Here is a 21,369-nt window from a genome sequence, read left to right on the forward strand (position 1 = left end):
AAGCTGGAATGAACTTTCTGACCTGAGTAACTCCTTCTTTGTCTCTCACTTTAAAAAATATTTTCCATTCATACAGTTTTTATTCTCGGCCCTCGCCACAGGGTATTGTCATCAGTTCGTCATCTGTCCATCCGTCTGTCCGTCCGTATGTGCAAAAACTTTGGCGTGGACTGAATGCCGAGGGTTTTCAAGTGTGGGTACATTATGTTATATTACAGGGACACAGTCTAACGCTGCAAAAATGATACTGAAAAATGCTGTCAAGTTGGGAAAAAAGCTGCTAATGCGAGAGGCATCTGCAAAAAGGGACATTATAACAAGTTCAAATTCTGCAGGCAGATTTTCTGGCTCATTAGATTGCATCTGAACTTATTATGATGTACTGGAACCACTGAACCTTTAAAAAAAAGCCCATTACATCACTTGAGGAGGATATGCAATTAATTTAATCTGTCTTGTTTAAGTTGTCACTGCAGGCAAAGATGTGCTGCTCTTTCATGCACAGAAAAACTATTTCAAGTGAATGTTCTTGATAAAATGTCCTAAAATGGTAAACCTCTGGAAGATTGTATCAGTATCATATAGTAATTAATCATGCCCTAAAATTATGTTTTTTCCTGCAGTAAAATTTTCTTATTTAACAACAGCATTTAAGCTTAACACATGACATCTCTGAATACTATATACTTAACTCTTACAAATCAAGAACTATTTATAGGGCAGTTTCTAAAAGAGTTTTTCTCAACATTTAACCTTTAACCTGAGCAATGTATCACCTTTTATTATATTGTCCTCTGCATTTTGCATTTTTCAGGGAAAATCTTTTACTTTTCTATGTTTAATTCATGTAAATATTCATAAAACATCGGAGTAAATGCAAGATTATTATATTAGAACAGAGAAACATGAAAAAAGTCACTTTTCTATTAATTAACCATAAAAACAGTTTTCTACTCTAAAATGGGTTTTATTGCTGAATAAATGTTTCGAATATGATAGTGTTTCTATGTTCCCTATGGAGCCTCTGAATGTCCAAATGGATCATAATTGATGATAATGAAAAGCTGAGAAATTGCATTTTGCATGAATTATTTCAATGTATTCATAGGATTAGTGGTTGAAACATCATTAAAAATTTTAAATAGTAGAAGTTTTTGAACACTGGTGGTTGTTTAGGTCTTTAAAGGTTAAAATAGTAAATTGAAGACTTCATTTAATATGTCACCTGTTATGATTTATCTCACAACACCCTCAGGTAACTGTATCAAATGAATAGCAGTGAATTCTGAATGACTGAAACTCTGTTGTCTGTTGTCAATTATTAACATGTGAGGACAAACTGGGTGACGTCCTTATCTGAGCAAACAGGGCAACATCAAGCTACTGGAGCTCATGAGCACAGACAGAAAAGCAAGTGTTGACTGAAGAGTTGAATAAAGAGATAAAACCTGAATCTGTTATGACGGACTCCTGACCTGAGGACTTCACTGGTCAGCCAGAGGGGGTGTGCTCAGGCAAGGCTAGGGTTCGCCTATTTCTACAGCTTTGTGTAGTTGTACTTCATTTGTCAAGCTGCTGGAAACATGTCGTCTCTGTCTGTACCTCCGCCCCAATGTCTGAGGAAACCACTGGTGGTTCCTGACCGTCGCATGTTTGGACCAGGACCCTCCAATGTTCCTCCTCGTATCATAGAGGCCGGGGCCAACCCTGTCATTGGACACATGCATCCAGAGATATTTGAGGTAAACAACCAGAGTCAAAGCAGACACAGGAGGAATAGATTTAGGTCATGGTTAGGGGTACTATAGATAAAATAACCCCTTGTTGTCATGACGTCACTTCAGTATTCCACTGTTTTTGTAATGAGGTGCTGCTCAACACTCTTTCTGAATGTACATATGTTACCTGGTTATCTACGATCCCTGATGTTCATAAATCAATTTCAGATCCCTGTTATGGTGTTATTAACCCTTTCATGCATAGTGGTCACTCCAGTGGACAGTTCTTCTCCAGCTGTTCTCTTGTATATTCATGGGTTTTGTTGTTTTAGTTCCATATCAGCCAACACAATGGACACTTATGCACCATCCCATAATAATATACTGACATTTATACCATTACTATAACTTTACTATTCTAGATAAACCTGATCTGCACTGACATGTTCGAGTGGAAGTCAATTACTAATTGTTATTAGACAGTAATTACCGGTTTCCTTAAACAAAAAGTTGTTTTTTTGCATATTATCTCCATGAAGTGAGTAATAACTAGTATTAGAGTATGATAAAATGTGAGAAAACATCAGATTAGTAGCATTAAAAAGGTTTTTATTTCATATTTTTTCACACAGTATATCACTTTCTGATGATGGGTTTAAATACATGTTTCTTTGCTTCAAAAATTAAACGTATGCTGTCGATCTGAGTGGACATGTTTGTAACTCCATGAAAAATAGGTTCATTAAAAAAAAAAAAAAAACTGAATTGCATTTTTTTTTCACATGCTTAAAGAGGAATAAAATCACTCAAGAAAAAAATATTGACTAAGGTTCTCATAATTCATGCATGAAAGGGTTAATTTCATCACATTCTTGTAGTTTTTGAATCCTTTTTATTTTGTTTGGATTATTGACTGAAGGAACTGATCAACAGCAGCATCTATAAAATAATGTAAACATCTGAGATTGGAAAATGTGTTTCATTACTATTATAACAATTACATTCAAATTAAGAATCTCCACTTAATTTCGGATCTGTGTCACAGCCACAACACTTTTTTTTTTTTAATAATTGTAAATAAATTTAGGCAGTAAGGGGTTAACAAACACTGAAGAAATTGTTAAAAATGTAAAATGGGCCACTTCCACTTATCTGAAACAAATATACTTCTGTCTTTATTGATTTGTATTGCAGATAATGAGCAATATCAAGAGTGGAATCCAATACATGTTCCAGACTCAGAACAAAATGACCTTAGCTGTGAGTGGTACCGGCCACACTGCCATGGAGTGTGCCCTGTTCAATGCAGTGGAGCCTGGGGAGAGTGTACTGATGGCTGTCAATGGGATCTGGGGAGAGAGAGCTGCAGATATGGCCGAGAGGATAGGTACCTCCAAAATATAACCAGCCACTTATTGTTGATGTAGACTGTTAATGCTGATCAGGGTAAATGATAAGGGTTAGCACTGAAAAATAATCATGAATATATGGGTTAATTTCTATATAACAGCGGTGGTTATACAGTACTGTGCAAAAGTCTAGGCAGCATTTAGCGTTGTTGTTTTTGCAGGGGGGGTAATGGGTGTGTGTCTTTATTTCTAACAAGAAATGTGCAGGAAATATGTGCTGAAACATACACACACACACAATTTAGAAGGAAAACATTTCTGCATGTAAAGTCAGTATTTCGTGTGGCCTCCATTTGGTTTCAGTAAATCTTCAACTACCTTGTGTTGTATTTTCTATAATAATCTTGTGTTATATTACACACCTTCAGAATGGCTCTGAGGCTTTCATGATCTTTTATCCTTTTCTTTGTCCAGATGATCCCATGTTGCCTCTATGAAATTCAAATTTGTTTTTCTGAAATACATTTTTGTTTTTAATACTATTTACCTATTTGCTTTATCTTCCAGCAAACAATGACTGAGACATACAGTCATGGAAAAAATTATTAGACCATCAAAAGTCATCAAAAACAATGGTTATGCAATCAAGTACTAACTCCTGTGTGTATCATGTAACTAAAACAGTCAGAAAAGAAAACATGGAATGCCTAAAAGCACTGTTTTTGTCAGTACAATGCCATAGCTACTGATGTAAGAACTGAAGTGATTTTAGTTATTATCAAGAAAGCATTTAAAACGGCTTGATATCAGCTCTTAAATTAAACTCTTTTGAGCTATTTTTGTTGTTATCATTATATTTGTCCAAACAAATGTACCTTTAGTTGTACCAGGCATTAAAATGAACAAGAAATTGAAGAAAACAAGAGTGGTTTAATAATTTTTTTTTCACGACTGTACCTATGAGTGGTCATACTCTGGTTCAAACAAGAAACCTGATGGTGGGCTGAGACTTTTGCACAGTATGAAACGAATGAAATTAAAGTATTTAAGTTAAAGTACTGTTTTAGCATCATGTTGAGAGATGTTACAGTTGCAGATACTGGACTGAACTACTTTATATTCGGTATTATAAACAGGGACACCAGGTAAACATGAAAGCTCATTTATTTCAGTTTGTGGACTTATTCTAATCTTTCATTTTCGAATAATTAGAAGATTTTTTAAGTTAACAGATACCTGAAATGTTGTCCTGACTCCACACTGCTTTTTGTAACAAGTCAAAAACATTAGAAACCATTGATTTAATGTTTAACAATGTGTTGCATTTTAAAAGTTTGCTTAGCTACATATTATGTAAATTCTTCATCTGGGAAAAAAAAAAAAAAAACTGTGGTGGAGTCAAAAATAAAATGTTTGACCCTAATATGTAGTGAAGGAGAAGTATAACAAATAATGTAATAAATATAGTATAACATTTTATTTAAAGAACCTTTTGGAAATATTTAACAAATGTAACAATAACATAAAATATGCAGGACTATGCTCAAGCAGGAGGATAGAAAAGAAATATAACGAATAAAATACAAGCAGCAGTAATGTTACTTAGTTGATTATTTTGGGTTTAGTTTAGACACATGAGTTATGAGGCAAGATGTGAACATGGGAGGAGAATCTAAGCCCACTTTAATGGAGTAGCATAAAGTGGAAATACTCAGGTATAGAACAAGTATATCAAAACTGTATTTCAGTACATACTTGCACTTGGACTTTGTTACATCTCTTTACTGATAAATAATGTTCACTAACTTCCAATAAAGACTGAATATTTTGGTTATGAGCAAATGTTAAACTTGGTGAAGTTTTATTTCTGGTAGCTAATACATCACATCTGGTTATTTGGTCTATATGACCATGTAACTGGTTCTGACTGTAGTGGTACAACTTATATCCTGTGTCATACAGTGTGATTCTGGAAAAAATCTTTATATCACAGAAGAATAAAACATAGTCACACTTGAACTCTTCAGGCAATTCCTTGTTGTCATGACATTTTAATGCAAATGACTGTGACACACATGACCAGATGCTAAAAATATGCATATGGATCCAACAGGTGCCAGAGTAAATACAATGGTAGCGCCTCCTGGTGGCTTCTTCACTACTGCAGAAATAGAACAGGTACTGTATCCAGATGCTCCAGCTGCCAAGATATTTAGAACATCTTACTTACAAAGTGTGTAATGGTGCTGTTTTTCCTGTCAGGCCTTATTAAAACACAAACCTGTGCTGTTGTTTGTTGCACATGGAGAATCATCGACAGGAGTTCTTCATCCTTTAGATGGCATCGGGCAGCTGTGTCATAAGTAAGATGCAGCACTTCTACCTCTGTCACCCACACAGCTGTAAACACAACTATATGATGATGTGGTTTGTGCTTACAGGTATGACTGCCTGTTTCTCGTTGACTCTGTGGCTTCAGTAGGAGGAGCTCCTCTGTGTATGGACCAGCAAGGTTCAGTATTAAATCATAAAATAAAAAATTATAATAAAACGTTTTTTTTTTTTTTTTAATAAAATAAAATAAAATAAAATGAACTTTAAAAGATGCATGGTTATGGCCAAATTCATATATAAATCCTTACTTGAAAGGCAACATAGTGTAGTTTCTGAATATGTGATAATTTAATATGGCCTTGAGCACCACTAGGACAAAAAAATATGTCAGTTTGCCATCTACAAATTGCATTAGTAAACCTGACCACATAAAATCACTACATACCTTTTACATCTGTGTGAAATCTATGTAAAACACACGCAACTTAACTGGCAAAAGCAGAAGTTCTGTTACTGGTGTATATACTGTACGGACAAAAGTCTGAATTGAATTCAGCTGTGTCATTCCTAACAGAGGACTAGGCTGCAAAACCATAATGATTGTTAGATTGTGAAACTAATAATAAAGGATTAGATTTCTATGGCACTTCACATTATTGACCCATTATTCAGATGCTCCCACATTCCCCCTCTGGTGGTAAACTATATTTGTAGCCACAGCTGTCCCGGGGGTGTGGCTGCCAATTCGTGCCTAAGGCCCCTCCGACCACTACCAAACATTCATTTGCAATCATACACCAATGTGAGTGGCACTGGAGGCAAGGAGCGTGAAGTGTCTTGCCCAAGGACACAATGGACTGACTAGGACAGAGTGGAATTCAAACCACCAACCCTTCAGTTATTGGACGCCACACTCTACCACCTGAGCCATGGCCGCCCTGACTCATTTCAATAAATGAATAATTTTCTAATTATTTATATAAATATATTTATTATATTCAGATAAATTATATTTATAAATATAATAATTTTGAAATTCATTTTTAGGGTTAATGTTTTCATTTTCATCTAAAAGACTTATAAAAACTTCATTCAGTTTTTTTTTTTTTTTTTTTAATTCTTATAAGTGTTTTAAAAGTTTTAACTCTAGATATTATGATTTATGTCCCATTCGGATTGAAAATTATCATTTTACAAAGTAACTGTTTTTTCAACTCCAACTTGGGAAGAAAAATCAACATGATTTGACATTTATTATGATACTGACAACAACTAACATGAATTTTTTTTTAATCATAGTATTTAAACAACAGGAATCAGGTCTATAAGCTCTAGGTGTGATGTGTTGACATATTTTTGTCAACACTGGGTGATATAGAACATAATATTGTTTATTGTCATTGCAACATGTACATTGAAATTAAAGTGCCATCCTGTAAAAAAAAAAATACAAAGGATTATATGAAAGAAATGCTAGAATAAATATCGGGCAGCTAAAATAAATTAAAGAAAGACAAGCACAAATGCACACTTGGCCACAGAATTCAACACTGCACAATCCCTGACTGTAATAATATGTATTTGCTGATTTAACAGTGTCAGTCAGGCTCTAATTCAGCCAAATGTTTTGTTTCTGTTTGAGCTGATATGTCTGTCACTCTCATCCATTTATGATCATCTCTAATGTTTGCATTTGCAGAGATAGACATCCTGTACACTGGTTCTCAAAAAGTTCTGAATGCCCCTCCGGGTACAGCGCCCATTTCCTTCAGCGAAAGAGCATGGTGAGCGATGAATGTATCTTAGATGCCTTAAGGTAATCTTTAAATATGTTCAATAATGAACACATGCACTCAAGGCTTAATTTGTCCTCAGCCAGAAAATATTCAACCGTAAGACGAAGCCTGTGTCTTTCTTCTTGGATTTGAGTTGGCTTGCAAACTACTGGGGATGCGATGACAAACCATTTCGAGTGTAAGATGTTTTCTTCACTTGCAGCTAAGAACAAATTCCATTTAACACAGTAATCTAATTTTCTTTTTGATAATTTTTTTCTGTAGATATCACCACACAGGTCCAGTTTCTGCGTTTTACTCTCTGAGGGAGGGCCTTGCTGTCCTTGCTGAAGAGGTTAGACATATTTTAATGAAATACACTGATTTGTCTAAAATGCTTAAAAAATGGAAATGTGATTTAATCTTGTTTCATGATCTTATTTCTTAGGGTCTAGAGAACAGCTGGGAAAGACACAAAACAGTTGCAGAGTATTTCCACGCTGGTCTGGAGAGCATGGGTCTTAAACTATTTGTCAAGGAAAAAGTGAGTGTCAGATTCTAATAATAAAATAAAATGTTTAGAATCACCTTTAATGCAATTTTCATCCCTCAGATGAACTAATTGTGACTGAAATGGTTGTTACAGAAAGCAAGACTGCCTACAGTTACAACTATTGTCGCTCCTCACGGATACGACTGGAAAGAGATTACAACCTACATTATGAAGACACATAATTTAGAAATTTCTGGAGGTCTTGGTCCATCAGTTGGCTTGGTAAGGAGAGAAAAATAATCTTAGTCTATTTAGGTTTGTACCAAGAAGTACCATAAATCTTCCTTTCCATTTTAAATCCCATTTTTTTCTTTTCAGGTGCTGCGTGTGGGGCTGATGGGATGTAACAGCACCAAGGCTAACGTTGACATGGTGCTGGCAGCTCTGAAAGATGCTCTGAAGCACTGTCACAAGAGCAAAGTATGAAATCAGAGTGATGCTGAATGTTGCAAACATAATCCTCAGTTAATGATTTTGTCCAAAGAAAATGTATAATAAATAAACCATAATTCCCTATGAAATACATCAGTTCCTGTTGTCAGTCCATCTCTTATCAAAGTTATTATAGAATATTTTTCCAGGCAGATTTACTGTGTATGTGAACACATGCCTCCTAACATTCCAAATTGTTATTATAAAGAATTATTGTTACTACTGTTAAGTGTACCAGTGGAACAATGTAAAATTCTCACATACTGATTAAATTCCTGTTCTATGTATCAAGTTGTACATAACATAGTTTTATCATTGGGTTTTATTCTACTGATAATAACATGTTACTTGAACTGGAGACACTGGTTTGAAATGATAAAAGTGTACCTTTGCCACCAGGTGGTGCTGTATTCCTGTAAACATGTCAATAAATCCAAACCTTTGGCTCTTTTGCTCAATCCACTGTGCAACTTGATAATCAGGGCCTCCCTCCATTATGTATCATATGATTTTTCCTCATCAAAGAATATTGCTATTGCTAACTATTCATATTTAGGCTTTCCTCATTTCATCCTCCAGGCATAACATTGAATCCATAGTACCCCATCCTCACCTATAGTCATTCAGACATGCGCTTACCATGCCTCTCCCCTTCAGTGAACATGTGAATCTCTCATTGACCATCCACTCTCATATGTGCAATGTAAGGGCTATGGGTCAGGGGGTTTTTAAGGGACAACTATCACCTCTTTAGGACTCTCCCCACTTCCAACAATTTATTGAATATTAATAACAATTTCTCCAGTCCTTCAGCACTTAAAGATTGTAACCTAATGTAACAAACTTCATCTTTCCTTGGTGCTTCCCTCCACATTTAGACAGAGCTATTCTCCTCAGTACCTCAAAAATGAGACTCTCCCTGAATGTTAGAAAAAAAAAGTCAGAATTCTTACTTTAGTCTCAGAATTCTGACTTTTTTCTCAGGATAATAATAAACATATATATTGGACCTTTATTATTATTATTATTATTTTCATTGTTCCTGCTCTTCCTATTACCTCCAAGTTTTTAGATTTTTTTTCTTTGCCTCTTCTTCCTTTCCCACCGAGACAAACTGTTTGAGCTAGCATTATAAATGTTTTTTTCTGTATCAGGTACAGCCACTTAACTTTCACTGCTCAGTTCAGGATTAATTAAATTCCCATCTGTCAAAGCCTAACTTCCGCAACCGAGCAACCTGGGAAATGTAGTTGGAAAAACCTAAAACATTTAACTTACACGGTAGCCGCAGGTCTAGAATAATAATTTTAAAGAAAATAGATGTTTGTATTTGATGTATGAATGTAACTTTATAGACTTTATAAAAACAAATGTCAAGTCTTATCTGATAGAAATTGTATAAATATGATCGAACGTAATTGAATAAACCGGAAGTGGGTACCGGAACTGCGTCATCAGTCACTTCCTTATTTACAGTTGATATGGTAAAAGGCGCGTAAATAGTATTGTCGCAGCCCCTCGGTTCGGGTTTGACTAGGAGGTAAATTTCAGGACCGAGCTGACAAAGAGTTTGCAAGAATGGCCTGTAAACGAGGAGCACTCATAGTCCTGGAGGGAGTGGACAAAGCCGGAAAAACCACCCAGTGTAAGAAGCTGGTCCAGACTCTGCAACAAAGTGGTCGCGCGGCAGAAATGATGAGATTTCCTGGTGAGGCCTGTTTCTCTTTGCGACTTCGAAATCAAAATACGGCTTTTTTTTTTTTTTTTTTGCTAACTAGCTTTATTTTTCTTCTTTACGTATGAATATGAGATAATATGGGGAGAGGGGCAAACTGGGGCTATTCTACAGTGTAGTTCGGATATATTTCTGGACAGACGTTTAACATTCATGGGTCTCGGTGTTGTTTTTTTTCTTGGCACAGACAGGACCACGACGATTGGACAGTTGATTAGTGCTTATCTGGAGAAGAAGAGTGATTTGGAGGACCACACCGTGCACCTACTGTTCTCTGCAAACCGATGGGAACTAGTGTAAGGCACTTAACTAGCTGTGTGGCCATGACTGAGACAACAAGAGCTGCTAACACGTAATGCACAAACTCTTAATTAATGATGTCAACCAATCACAGTGCAGACAGGAGCTCATTTTAACCCATCACTGCTTTTTGATACAGATTTTTGATCCGGCCAGTCTAAACACACTGACACTATAGTTATACATTTTACATTTAGTGTAACTTAACTTTTCAAAAGGCATCTCTATGTCTGATATCCATAAATATGTTTAAAGAAGAAAATAAGCAAAATGTGCCTGAGAATTTAAGTTTTTTTCAGTTTCACAATAATCCAGTGAGAGTTCTCTGTACAGACACTCATTAAATGCAACCAAATTCCAGCAAAGTAACAATACGTAGCTTGTTTTCTGTGAAACAAAGTATTTCTTCTGCACTCACAGTAATTAGATTACAAAGAAGTTAATGGCAATCTGTGGTTTAGTGTTGAAAGGTTAAACTGCAGCTTTGGTTAAAAAAAAAAAAAAAAAAAGAAAACATCAGCCCAACTTTAACTTATGCAGGCTTACTCTTTTTTCCTTCCTTGCAAAAAGTATTTTCAGTGAAGGGTGCTAATAACCATTTAGCATCCAGGTTACTGTTTATGGGTTAATAGCTTTTAGTTGAATTATGTAGGACCTTCATGTGCTAATCTGTGGTGGAGGCACCTGACACCTATATATTTGTGCACAGTCTTCTCTTCTAATAGGTGAGCTGAACATTCTCAAGCTATTCCGATATTAATGTGATTCTATTTAGATATGTAGCCAGAAAATATTTAACACATACTCTGTATTTCCTGTACACTTTGATATGTAACAATTTGTCAGCGAAATGTGATTCGAGACAGCTGCAACAATGTTTTAGTGGATATTTCAAGAAAGAAAATCTTTTCTTAAGCAACAAGAAAACTGTTACCTGAGAGCTTTTATGTACAGCCCAAAATCTTAAAAAAAAAAAAAGAAAAAAAAAAGGCATGCACTTCATTTTTCATGACAGTCACCTTTGATTGATTTTCTCCAGCCTGTATTTTCATGATTCAGTCTACTTATTTTTACCCACAGGCCTTTGATGAAGAAGAAGCTGGAGCAAGGCACCACTCTAGTTGTAGACCGCTACGCTTTCTCTGGAGCTGCTTTCACAAGTGCCAAACCAGTGAGTCTTGTTTTTCAGCCTTTTCCCCAATCTGATGGTATTTTATGTTTCAAAGTGGTGTTACAAAACTTTGTCCTCTTTAGGGTTTTTGTCTCGACTGGTGCATGCAACCTGATGTGGGTCTCCCAAAGCCAGACCTGGTCATGTTTCTGCAGCTCAACCCAGCTGAGGCCGCTCTCAGAGGACAGTTTGGAGAAGAGCGGTATGAAAACAGAACTTTTCAAAGAACGGTTCAACAGAGGTTTGAAGAGCTGATGAAGGATTCCTCCGTTAACTGGCAGGTATGAAGTCATCATGAGCTGTAAACTTATTCCATATTATTTACATTAGACCTGTCTCATGACATGAACCGTCTACCCCAGGTAATCGATGCATCTCAGAGTGTTGAGGAAGTGCACAGGAACATCACAAACCACAGCCTGAATGCAATCAATGTCGCTCAGAACCAGCCACTTGGGGAGCTGTGGAAGTGAGTCTGTGTGACAGGATCAAGACCAGGACAGTCCACTTGATAAATGTTTCAAAACTTATCACACATCGACCATAGTGTAATAACTAAATTACTTTTCCACACACTAACCTCTTTAGTCTGTTCTAGTTTCGGGACTGAATATGGAGGAGTGATAGATGACTGTGATTAACATGTTATTTCCTATTTGAAATGGAAGAGAGATATTCAATTGTCAAATATCAGTCTGATTTTTATTGTTTTATTTTAAATGATCTTACATGTTTTCTTTAAATTTCTAAATGTTTATGAGTAAATAAATAATCTTAAAATGAACTAGTGTGTATGGTTTAGTCTTGGCATGAACAATTAATACAACTCGTCGGCAGATTTGACTAAATTTGGTTTCATTACAGGCTGTTACAGACTTTCAGATATTAGTGACAAACCGCATAAGCCATGGGCATCATGAACCATTTGTGTGTACACAACATAAAACTGTTATGGCAATTTTACTTATGGAGTCAGGGAAAGGCACCATATCACTTCAGAAGAAACGTTTAAAGTGTTAAGACTCAAATGGAAACACAATGTGAAGATGTGCATACAGAATTTATCCTGAGCTCCTGCTACTGCTTCCACCAGGCAGTCTCTATGTTGGATACAGAGAGCATTCAGAAGCTGTTGAGAAGAACGTTGTGTGACACACACTGACTACACCATTGGAGCTGGACTGGCTCAAGAGGTCTCCAATTAATGTTCATCCCCTCAGGCTTCCCTTCTGATACAGAGAAGAGAGCGAGAATCTTTCGCCTACTGTTGAAAACAGTAAATCATTGTTCATTTGTTCCTCACAGGGAAAGGATCTCAAACTCTTCATCTTCTGAATCAAAGAACCGCTCCAACCTGTCAGAGTCTGAGAAGTCTGTAAACGGGAACAAAAATAACATTAGAAACAAATTGGTTCATAAGTATTTAGCATAAAATGAAGATGAAGAGCTGTTTGTTTACCAGGGGTAAGATTAAGGGCATCCACGCTAACCATGTGAGAAGGCTGACTGTCCACTAGTTCAAACATGGGCAATCCCCCTCTGTTACAGGACACCTAGGAGAGACAGTACATTTTATATCATATATTCCACTTACAGACTAGGACTGTAGTACCACTGATGCATAAAACAGCAGGAGAGTGGAGCCTGTTTCACAAAGTGGGTTTAGTGAAAGTTGGATTTTTGGTTACTCTGGGGTTTTCAGTTCCTAATAGTCTTTGATGGGAGAGTTGCGTTAATTTTGTCTTGGGAGGTGATTGTAGACGTTACATGTTACAGATGCCAAAATAACTATTTGTTGCCTGCATCTATGACAACAGCCACACTACACTGACTTCTATATAGAAGACTTGGGTTGGATTTCCAACAAAATTTCTAAGTTGTTCAATACCTCATTTCTGCCTCATATACAGCTGCAGCAGTGTGCAACACTGTTAGGATAGCCATACAAACAGCTGAAAATAAGAAATTAGGCAGATCACAGCCCAGACTCCAACACTAAATTCACTTAAATACTCAGGCACACAAATCTTCCACCTTTTGACTTGAAAACTATGTGAATCTAACCTCTTGGGGGACAGGTTTTCTAACCTTAAGTTTCTATATATCTCTTCCCTCGTAAAGAAGCTCTAATTCACAGCTTCATTTCCTTATTCACACACACATTGATTTATATGTAAAATGAAAATAAATGCTAAGCTCAGTAAATCAAGTAAGTTAATAATTCTACACATAACTTAAGTTTTGCCTACTGTGTATGATTTGATGGGTTCATCGTTGATGGCAAATTGTTGTACCAATCATCAAACTTGTCTTCTGAAGGTAAAAACCCTGACAGATTCTGGGTACTGGTGCCACCTACATTTTGTTCTCATCAGATTAAAACTAAACCTCATCTGGAGTTTCTACCCATTTACAATACATTAAGGAGTTTTATAGTATGTAATGAATTAATGGTTAGCACCAAGTTCTTTATGTTACTGACATTCTGCACTATAATCATGGTTTATGGCTTTGAATTTACAGAATTTTGCTCCAAATGATTTAACGTAAGACACTGATTTTTTTATCTGTTGGTGAATCCATGTGTCTGAGTCGAAGCATGGATGTTGGGTTTTTATTTACCTTGCTTAATCCAAAATTAAATTAGTCAGGAATTGAATTAAGCTCAAGAGTTGAGTTTATCATCCCAGATTTCCTTTGTAAAGTCGAGAGTTTGTGAAAGCTTTGCTCTGAAACAGGCCCCAGTGTTTGCAGAGACGTACCCTTCTAATGCGCATACACCAGTCGTCAAACTCGTCCTCTGTTCTGAAGAAGAAACCCTGACAAATACCAGAAGACAGTTACGAACGTCTGTATTTGTGGAAAAAAATTTCAGCTTGCTAATGTCGACAGTGAAGCTGTGTCTCAGAACACACTTCCTGCTCTTCCAACCTACCGCTGCAATGGACGGGTCCAGTTCACAGATGTGCATGCGACAGGGCGGGTGCTGACAGTGGTATGTCTCATCTGGGACCTGGCTGTCTTCACATGGTTCCACTGCAGGCTGTGTGGTGTGTGGGTCTAAATAGATGAGTTCCTCTCCTGGAAAAAAATACAAGCAGATTTCAGAATCTACATTCTTCAGGCTGGGTGTGGTGTTAAACACATACAGCTCAAGTTTTATGTCACAAACATAGAAACGTACCAACATAACCGATAAAGTAATGCGCACTGTTGGGTTTTCCACCGATGACTCCCAGTGACTGAGGCAGCATGAAGCATTGCTGTGAAGAGAAACAGCCTGTTTAAATAAATTATTCCTTTAACACAACAGACTAGTTTGTGTGTGTTTGCTTTTGGATGTTTACTGATGTCCTGTGTTTTTGTTACTCTCCTCAATCATATGAAAAAAGCAAAACTAAAGCATAATATGCTATCAATATTTCCTTAAAGTTTAATGGGAGATTTTTCTTTTTAAGTGTGATGTGAAGAAAGTACATGGTTAGTTGCAGTTGAAAATTATTTACAGTCACAACATGAAAAACATTTTAGAAATTAGGAGGTTGAACATTTAAAAATTGCAGTCATGGATTAAAAAAAACTATGTTGAGAGAAATGAAGTAAAAAACCATCTCTGAGGCATTTCGGAAGCAAACATAATAATTTAAACAAAACTAACCAATGCAATGCAATGATATTTATCACATAAAACTATACTATGACATTACTCAGACCCCTGTTAGAACAGAAACACCTGAATTCAAGGTGTCCCAATACTTTTGTCCATATAGTATAGCTCAAGTAACACAAGCACTGTAATGTCTTAGTAAACATAACCACTGCATTTCATGTGAATTACTCTGCAAATAAAACATAAAAACCCCAAATCAGAAAAGGTTGGGATGTGATGGAAAATGGACATTACAACATTTATGCAGGTTTAATAAGTAGTTTTTAAGAAAAGGACAATAAAGATTAAGTATTTTATCAATTTATTTTAATATTCTTTAGATTTTATTATTAATGTGCGAGGAACCACAAGCATTCATTAAAAAAAAAAAAAAAAAACACCCACAGACTGCATTTCCTTAAACCAGAGGTGTTATAATTGCTGTGAAGCTTCAGTACTGATTACTGCAGAAGCTGGGTTTGTTGTTTGGGAGCTGTAAACCTGTGTCAAATCCAGCCTGAAAGCTGTGTTTTAGAAAAGATGAAGTAGACAATGACAAGGGAGTTTAGGTCCCACCTCCCCTAATGTTAGCTTCTACTGGGTTAAATGCATCAATGCTCTTTAAAGAAAAACAGGAAGGAATTTGGACATTTCCTCCTCCACAGTGCACGAAATAAATAACTAGGTCAAAGAATCTGGAGGAATTTGTGTTTAACTTGTGCCGTTCTAAGGTGAGTGGATGTGGACTCCAATCACTCAGATGCCACGTCATCAAGAACAGTCATAAGTGATAAGTGACCACATGGGCTCAGGATCACTTGATTAAACGTTTTCTTAAGGACTACATTGCACAGTTCGATCCATAACTGTTTTAACACAACTGTGCAAATGGAAGCGTGATGTCGACTGTGTCCAGAAGCACTGCTGACTGGGCATTTGCAGTTTACAATAATACATACAATAATACATTTCCTTTGTCTGTTTGTTCATCACAACTTTCAACTGATTTGTATCAGATCCTGATCTAATTATCACATTATTATTAAAAATGTCTGTCATAACTAGCCCTAAATTAACACATACCAACTTTTTTTTTTTTAATAACTCGAGGGCCAACTGCTTAATTTTTTTAAATGTTTCTTTCTCTGTTTTTACTCTGACTTATAAGGTGATCTTGTGACAATTCTGGAGGGTGGTTTGAAAGGTGCCTGTAATAAAATGCCTTATTATTATGATTATTATTATTTAATGAAGTTGACCAAACAAAACATTAAATATCTTTCCCATCTATTTGTGGTTTGTCTGGTATGTCTGGTCTTGTGGCTAAGTACAAGAGGATGGAAATTTGTTTTCATTTGCCAATGTTGTGTGGGTATTGATGAAGTATCACCTTTAAGGGTTCAATATAGGCCTCATTTATATCACTCAGGCCCAGCCTGAGGGGAATGAGCAGGACGAGGGGTCTCCAGAGGGCCGTCTCCTCTTCAGCCAGGGCACATGCTCCCTCCAGACAACCATTCAGCTCACCCACCGTCTCTGTGTCACAACAGGCTCCTGCAGCATCCAGCCAAGGCATACAAAGACGCTCTATGGTGGGAAAAAAACCAAACACATAAAACACCTCATAACTGACCTTGATAAACACAACAAAATGTCAAAGTGCAGATGTGAACACATAGTGAGAGAAGCCCATGTTACTGATAGGGAGATCACTACAGTACCTTAAAAAATAACCTGCAAAGGCAGAGTTAGCTTGGGGTCAGTTAAGGTTGTCTGTATACCACATTACAGTCTTGGAAAGGTTTAAGGTGATTTAACAACAGCATGAGCTGCAAATAATTCTCTCAGAATAAACACATCTGCTAAGGAAATACAGGATGAAACATGTTTTAGGTTCAGTTTCTGACCTATTATTAGAAACACCTCATGGTATCAGATTATCACAAGAGTATGCTGTACACTTGAAACATAAAACACTGAAACAGGCTTGTTTTGGAGTTAACTCCATCACTCTGCTAGTTTCTGTCTCCAAGCCATCTATGGAGGCTGTCTTCACAAAAACTTTTATTCTTGGAATATTTGGAAGGAAATGTAAAGTTTTGTCATTGTGTCTTGTCATCTTATATAAATGTTTAGATTTATTCATTAAAAAAAACTTTGTCCTGCAATATGATTTAGATGAACAATGTCAGCACAGCCCATAGTTTAAAGAAAGTGCTTCTGCTATCCAATGATAACAGGGGAAAATACTCAACCAAAAGTTGCAACACGTGCACTCACTGATCTCTTCGATGACCACAGTGTTGTCCATTGCCACATGTACAACTAATCGGCTCCATGTATCAAATACAGCCAGCTTCCTGAAAGCAGGACAGGAGAGGACACTGAGACGGTCACACGTACTCTTTATGATGCAATAAAAAGCAACTAAATGCTTCACTGTGTGAATGTCTGCTGTGTGGAGGAAAGTTTAACTCAGCAGATTCTTGTTTAAACGGCTGCACCAGCACAGTCGAAATACTGAGCCTGATGGCCTGCTGTCTTGAAAAACAAGGTTGCTTTGATTTTTTTTTGTCAGTAAAACATGTGTGTTCGTAGTGTTACATCTTTGACATCTTTCACACTTTCTGAGTTCTCTATATAAATATGGGTCGATACTATAAAACATATTTTATTTACTATTACAATCTTGTAAACACAGCTGAAGCGATCTTTGATGTTAGCAAATAATTAACTCTTAGGATGCTGTATATTATTAGTATTTATTTATTATAAACTGAATATATATGGATATTAGACTGTATATATGCCATAATAAAGGTACAAACTCTAAAAATTATTAATTATTTTTTAAAAAAGCTAGTTGATTACAAAAAACAAAAAAAGCAAACTTAAAATTAAATTCACTTTGAATGAAATTATCATGATGAGCAAAAAAACTGATACTCTATGCAATATTGACACAACATGGATGAGCAGAAAAATAAATAAATAAACCAGAAAATCTCACAGTTGTATGTTGCATGTTAACTGCTTCTGAAGCTATTCAGTTAAAAAATTTACTTGTTAGACAATTGTAAGGTTTTTAACATTTTATGAGACTATTAGAAATATTTATTTATTTATTTATTTATTTAAGGTCAATGTTTTAATAGCAAACATAGCTGGTTAATAAAAGGGCCATTCAGCAGCATGACTTATGAAGATTTTGTCTGAAGAAGGAGAAGTCTGACTTTTTTAAATTTGAAAGAAGTTTTACCAGGATTAAAATTGAAAAGTGGCTCTCAAAAGACTACAGCTGTCCTCTATCCATACTGATCAATTCAATTATGGAATTTGAGGGATGATGTAAAATGAAAATACTTGAATAACATCACCATTATGATGATGAATTCACAACATTAAAAATGTTTTGAAACATGAGTGCCAGGGACAGAGAACAGTTTTTTGGTAGTGTGATATGATAACATGGACATAAACAATTTATTTATCTATTTTGTCTGTAATTTCACAGTGTGGGATCAATAAATCAATAATTTGCAATAATCAGTAATTTGGTATCTATCTACCTATCTATCTATCTATCTATCTATCTATCTATGATTAAACAAACATGTTTAGAGATTACTAGGTATAACTATGTAGGTAGATGTGTATCTGTATTTATGTGAATGGATATAGATAAGTATGTGTACATACATGTGTCTAGATATTGATATGAGTGCACAGTATGGATGTCAGCACTACACCAATACCTTTTGTCATATGTTGCATTTTATGTATGTAAAGTTACATAAAAATAAGTTTATTATTCCCTCTTCTTTCTCACTCTTAGTGTGCTGTTTTGTATTGTTATTGGAATTTTCAAGTACATGTACCCATGTCATTTCATGTAATTCTGTTAAGCCAGGGCTTACTTTAGAACCTGGGCGACTGTGTTTGGTCCGTACCACTGGCCGATGGGCTTTCCCTCTCCAACTCCCATTTGAGCTGCAGCATTTAAGGACAAAACAACAATTTTAGGCAAATTCCTTCTGAGCAATGCCTTGGTATGATCAGAAAAAACTTAGACAATCTCTACTTACCAATTTGATGGATGGAATAATAGCTGTCTTTTTTGTCAATGAAGGCGTTGAGAATACTGATGTACTCTTCTCTTTGTTTCTGGCCTCTGGCCCATCTCCAGTCTGAGAACAAGAAGACAGTTATCCTGGCTGTTTGAAACATGCTTTGTTTGGTACTGGAGATGTCTACTCACTGTAGAAGAGCTAAAAGTGCCACGCAGAGATAATAACTAGTGTTATCTACAGTATAGTGCCTGGCTTTGTTTTTGTGTTTCTCAAGCTTTCTTACCTCTGCCTAGATGTCTACACACCAAGGCCTCGCCTAAGATCATCTGGCCACACCGAAGCATACATCCCCATCCTGTGTCTGATGTCGGTCCTGTCCCTCCTATAACACATTTATGAATCATCTTGTTTTGTAAGAAGGGGTGAAAATCCAAATTAAAACTCATGTTCCCAAATTCATCAATTCTATTTGTTGTCTTCACTTACCAATTGGTGGAAAGTTTTTTCTGTATGTGAACCACAGTCTTGAAGTAACATCTGATAAAATATCTTCCTTCTCTAAACCGAAAACACATATCAGGGCATTACACACAAACACAATGGCTATCTCCTCATGTCTCACCAGTATAAACTTTATTAGCAACAAAATATGTTCCACAGTCATACCTGTGAGTGCATTGTACTCCTTTCCTAAGATCCACACTGGTTCTGAGGTCTCAGGAAAATCTTCAAACTCTCCAAAGCGCAGTGTGTCGTATGTTAAAGTAGCTGCAAAAGACAATGTGACGGAAATGTTGGTCTGTGGAACATAACTACAGAAATGCCAGTGGCCAACTTTTGCAGATAATGGCTGTTGAGCTGCGTCTTGTGGCTACACATTCTGACCATTCTACAACTTGACAACTCCTTACACGGTGTGTAAGACAACCAGGAGTAAGACAAGGCACAGTCACCTTCCCTTCAAAAAAGTCCAACATTAAGATTAATGTATATTCCATTTTATATGCAAAGAACAAAGTGAAGGGCAAACCTCCAAATAAAAGGATCAAGTTTCAAGTTCTATTGATTTGTCCTGATGTATGATGAATGTTGGGTATACTGGAAAATACCAAGAAGCTAAAATTTAAAGTTCAAGCGCATTTTAGATTTTCAGTAAAGTAACTACAAACAAGAACAAAAATGACATAATATTGTGTTCAATGTATTTTTCTGACGGTTTCCTGTTGTACTTCCTTTTGATGTAGTAACATAAAAGAGGGAAATAATGTGAAGAAATAACACTGTAAGGTAAGAAAGCACTAAAGCTTTGACTCAGCCTTCCCCTCATACACCGGTACATTCAGTATTTACAACGCATTTGCTATTATTTATGTCAATATATAACTTTATTCAGATACACAACAAAGGGCAGTTAAAGTTCAGCTGTCTATTGTCACTAACTTAGCTTTCACACAACATAAAGGTTTCGTTAATCAGTCCAAAATGAAAGGAAATGCGTTGAGTGTCAATACCAAACAAAGAAATTTAAAGGTAGCTACCAAATGTAAGTGAAATGTAGTTATTTACCGAGCTAAGAGTAGCCTGGCAAAGTGATGTGATGGTGACAGTGCATTGGCAGTAATGTTTTATCTTGGGCGTTACGCTACGTTAGCATAAACAGTCAAACCAAGGACAGGGAACAAATAACTAAGAGCGAAACATAACGGCAGCCTAAGAGACCAACCCAAGTAAGGTCTGGACTACGTACAAGAAGATATATAGCTGTATAACGAGCTGTCATGGCGAAGAATCCACTGGGTTTAGCAATAACAGCAGGCTAACGTTACATAGCAGTTAGCTTTAGTCATCACTTTAGCAGGCTAACGTCAACGAGGCTACAAAGCAACAGAGGTCTGTGCTTGTCTGGCAGGCGGATTTGGTCGTTGCTTTATGACAGAGTAAACGATTTGCTGTCGGATATGAAACAGCGGTGTTCTGAATACTTTATGAGTACCAAAGTCTGGAAATATGACAAAAAAGTGCTCTCAAATCTCTCAAATCTCGCTTACCTGCATCCATCCCGACGGTCTTCACCCTATCTTGTTTGTTGTTCTCTGCACTCCGAACCCTTGGACCAATAGGAAGAAAGTAATGCTGCGGAATCCGGAAAAAGGCGGGGAATTTCTTAGGATATCCAATACAAATTTTAAGAAAGGAGGTTCCTCTTCGTCTTGACCAATCAGTAGCTGCGGTTTAGAGCTGAGGTCATGAATTATACAGAGGGCTGTATAAGAGACAAATATT

General features: G+C 36.4%; 3 protein-coding genes across 3 annotated transcripts; 2 read left to right on the forward strand and 1 right to left on the reverse strand.

Moving 5' to 3' along the window:
* Positions 1 to 1,583: 1,583 nt before the first annotated feature.
* On the forward strand, positions 1,584 to 8,247 carry agxta (alanine--glyoxylate and serine--pyruvate aminotransferase a). The gene is made up of 11 exons (XM_030131751.1): positions 1,584 to 1,742; positions 2,913 to 3,105; positions 5,181 to 5,245; positions 5,330 to 5,430; positions 5,509 to 5,579; positions 7,101 to 7,185; positions 7,277 to 7,375; positions 7,462 to 7,531; positions 7,625 to 7,720; positions 7,823 to 7,951; positions 8,048 to 8,247. Exons 1-11 carry the CDS (start codon positions 1,584 to 1,586, stop codon positions 8,153 to 8,155), a joined length of 1,176 nt encoding a protein of 391 aa, XP_029987611.1. The 3' UTR covers positions 8,156 to 8,247.
* A 1,365-nt stretch (positions 8,248 to 9,612) lies between these two features.
* Positions 9,613 to 12,151, forward strand: dtymk (deoxythymidylate kinase (thymidylate kinase)). Its single transcript, XM_030131752.1, has 5 exons — positions 9,613 to 9,869; positions 10,084 to 10,192; positions 11,277 to 11,367; positions 11,451 to 11,648; positions 11,730 to 12,151. The coding sequence occupies exons 1-5, from the start codon at positions 9,740 to 9,742 to the stop codon at positions 11,838 to 11,840; spliced, it is 639 nt and encodes a 212-aa protein (XP_029987612.1). The 5' UTR covers positions 9,613 to 9,739; the 3' UTR covers positions 11,841 to 12,151.
* atg4b (autophagy related 4B, cysteine peptidase) lies at positions 12,051 to 21,240 on the reverse strand. Its single transcript, XM_030131750.1, has 13 exons — positions 21,135 to 21,240; positions 19,753 to 19,854; positions 19,573 to 19,644; positions 19,370 to 19,468; positions 19,102 to 19,203; positions 18,934 to 19,006; positions 17,297 to 17,376; positions 16,407 to 16,603; positions 14,552 to 14,630; positions 14,303 to 14,448; positions 14,130 to 14,186; positions 12,827 to 12,920; positions 12,051 to 12,740 (listed from the first exon to the last, which is right to left on the reverse strand). Exons 1-13 carry the CDS (start codon positions 21,142 to 21,144, stop codon positions 12,667 to 12,669), a joined length of 1,185 nt encoding a protein of 394 aa, XP_029987610.1. The 5' UTR covers positions 21,145 to 21,240; the 3' UTR covers positions 12,051 to 12,666.
* Between the last annotated feature and the right edge of the window lie 129 nt (positions 21,241 to 21,369).

Source organism: Sphaeramia orbicularis, chromosome 4, assembly GCF_902148855.1.
Source record: "Sphaeramia orbicularis chromosome 4, fSphaOr1.1, whole genome shotgun sequence".
NCBI lineage: Eukaryota > Metazoa > Chordata > Actinopteri > Kurtiformes > Apogonidae > Sphaeramia > Sphaeramia orbicularis.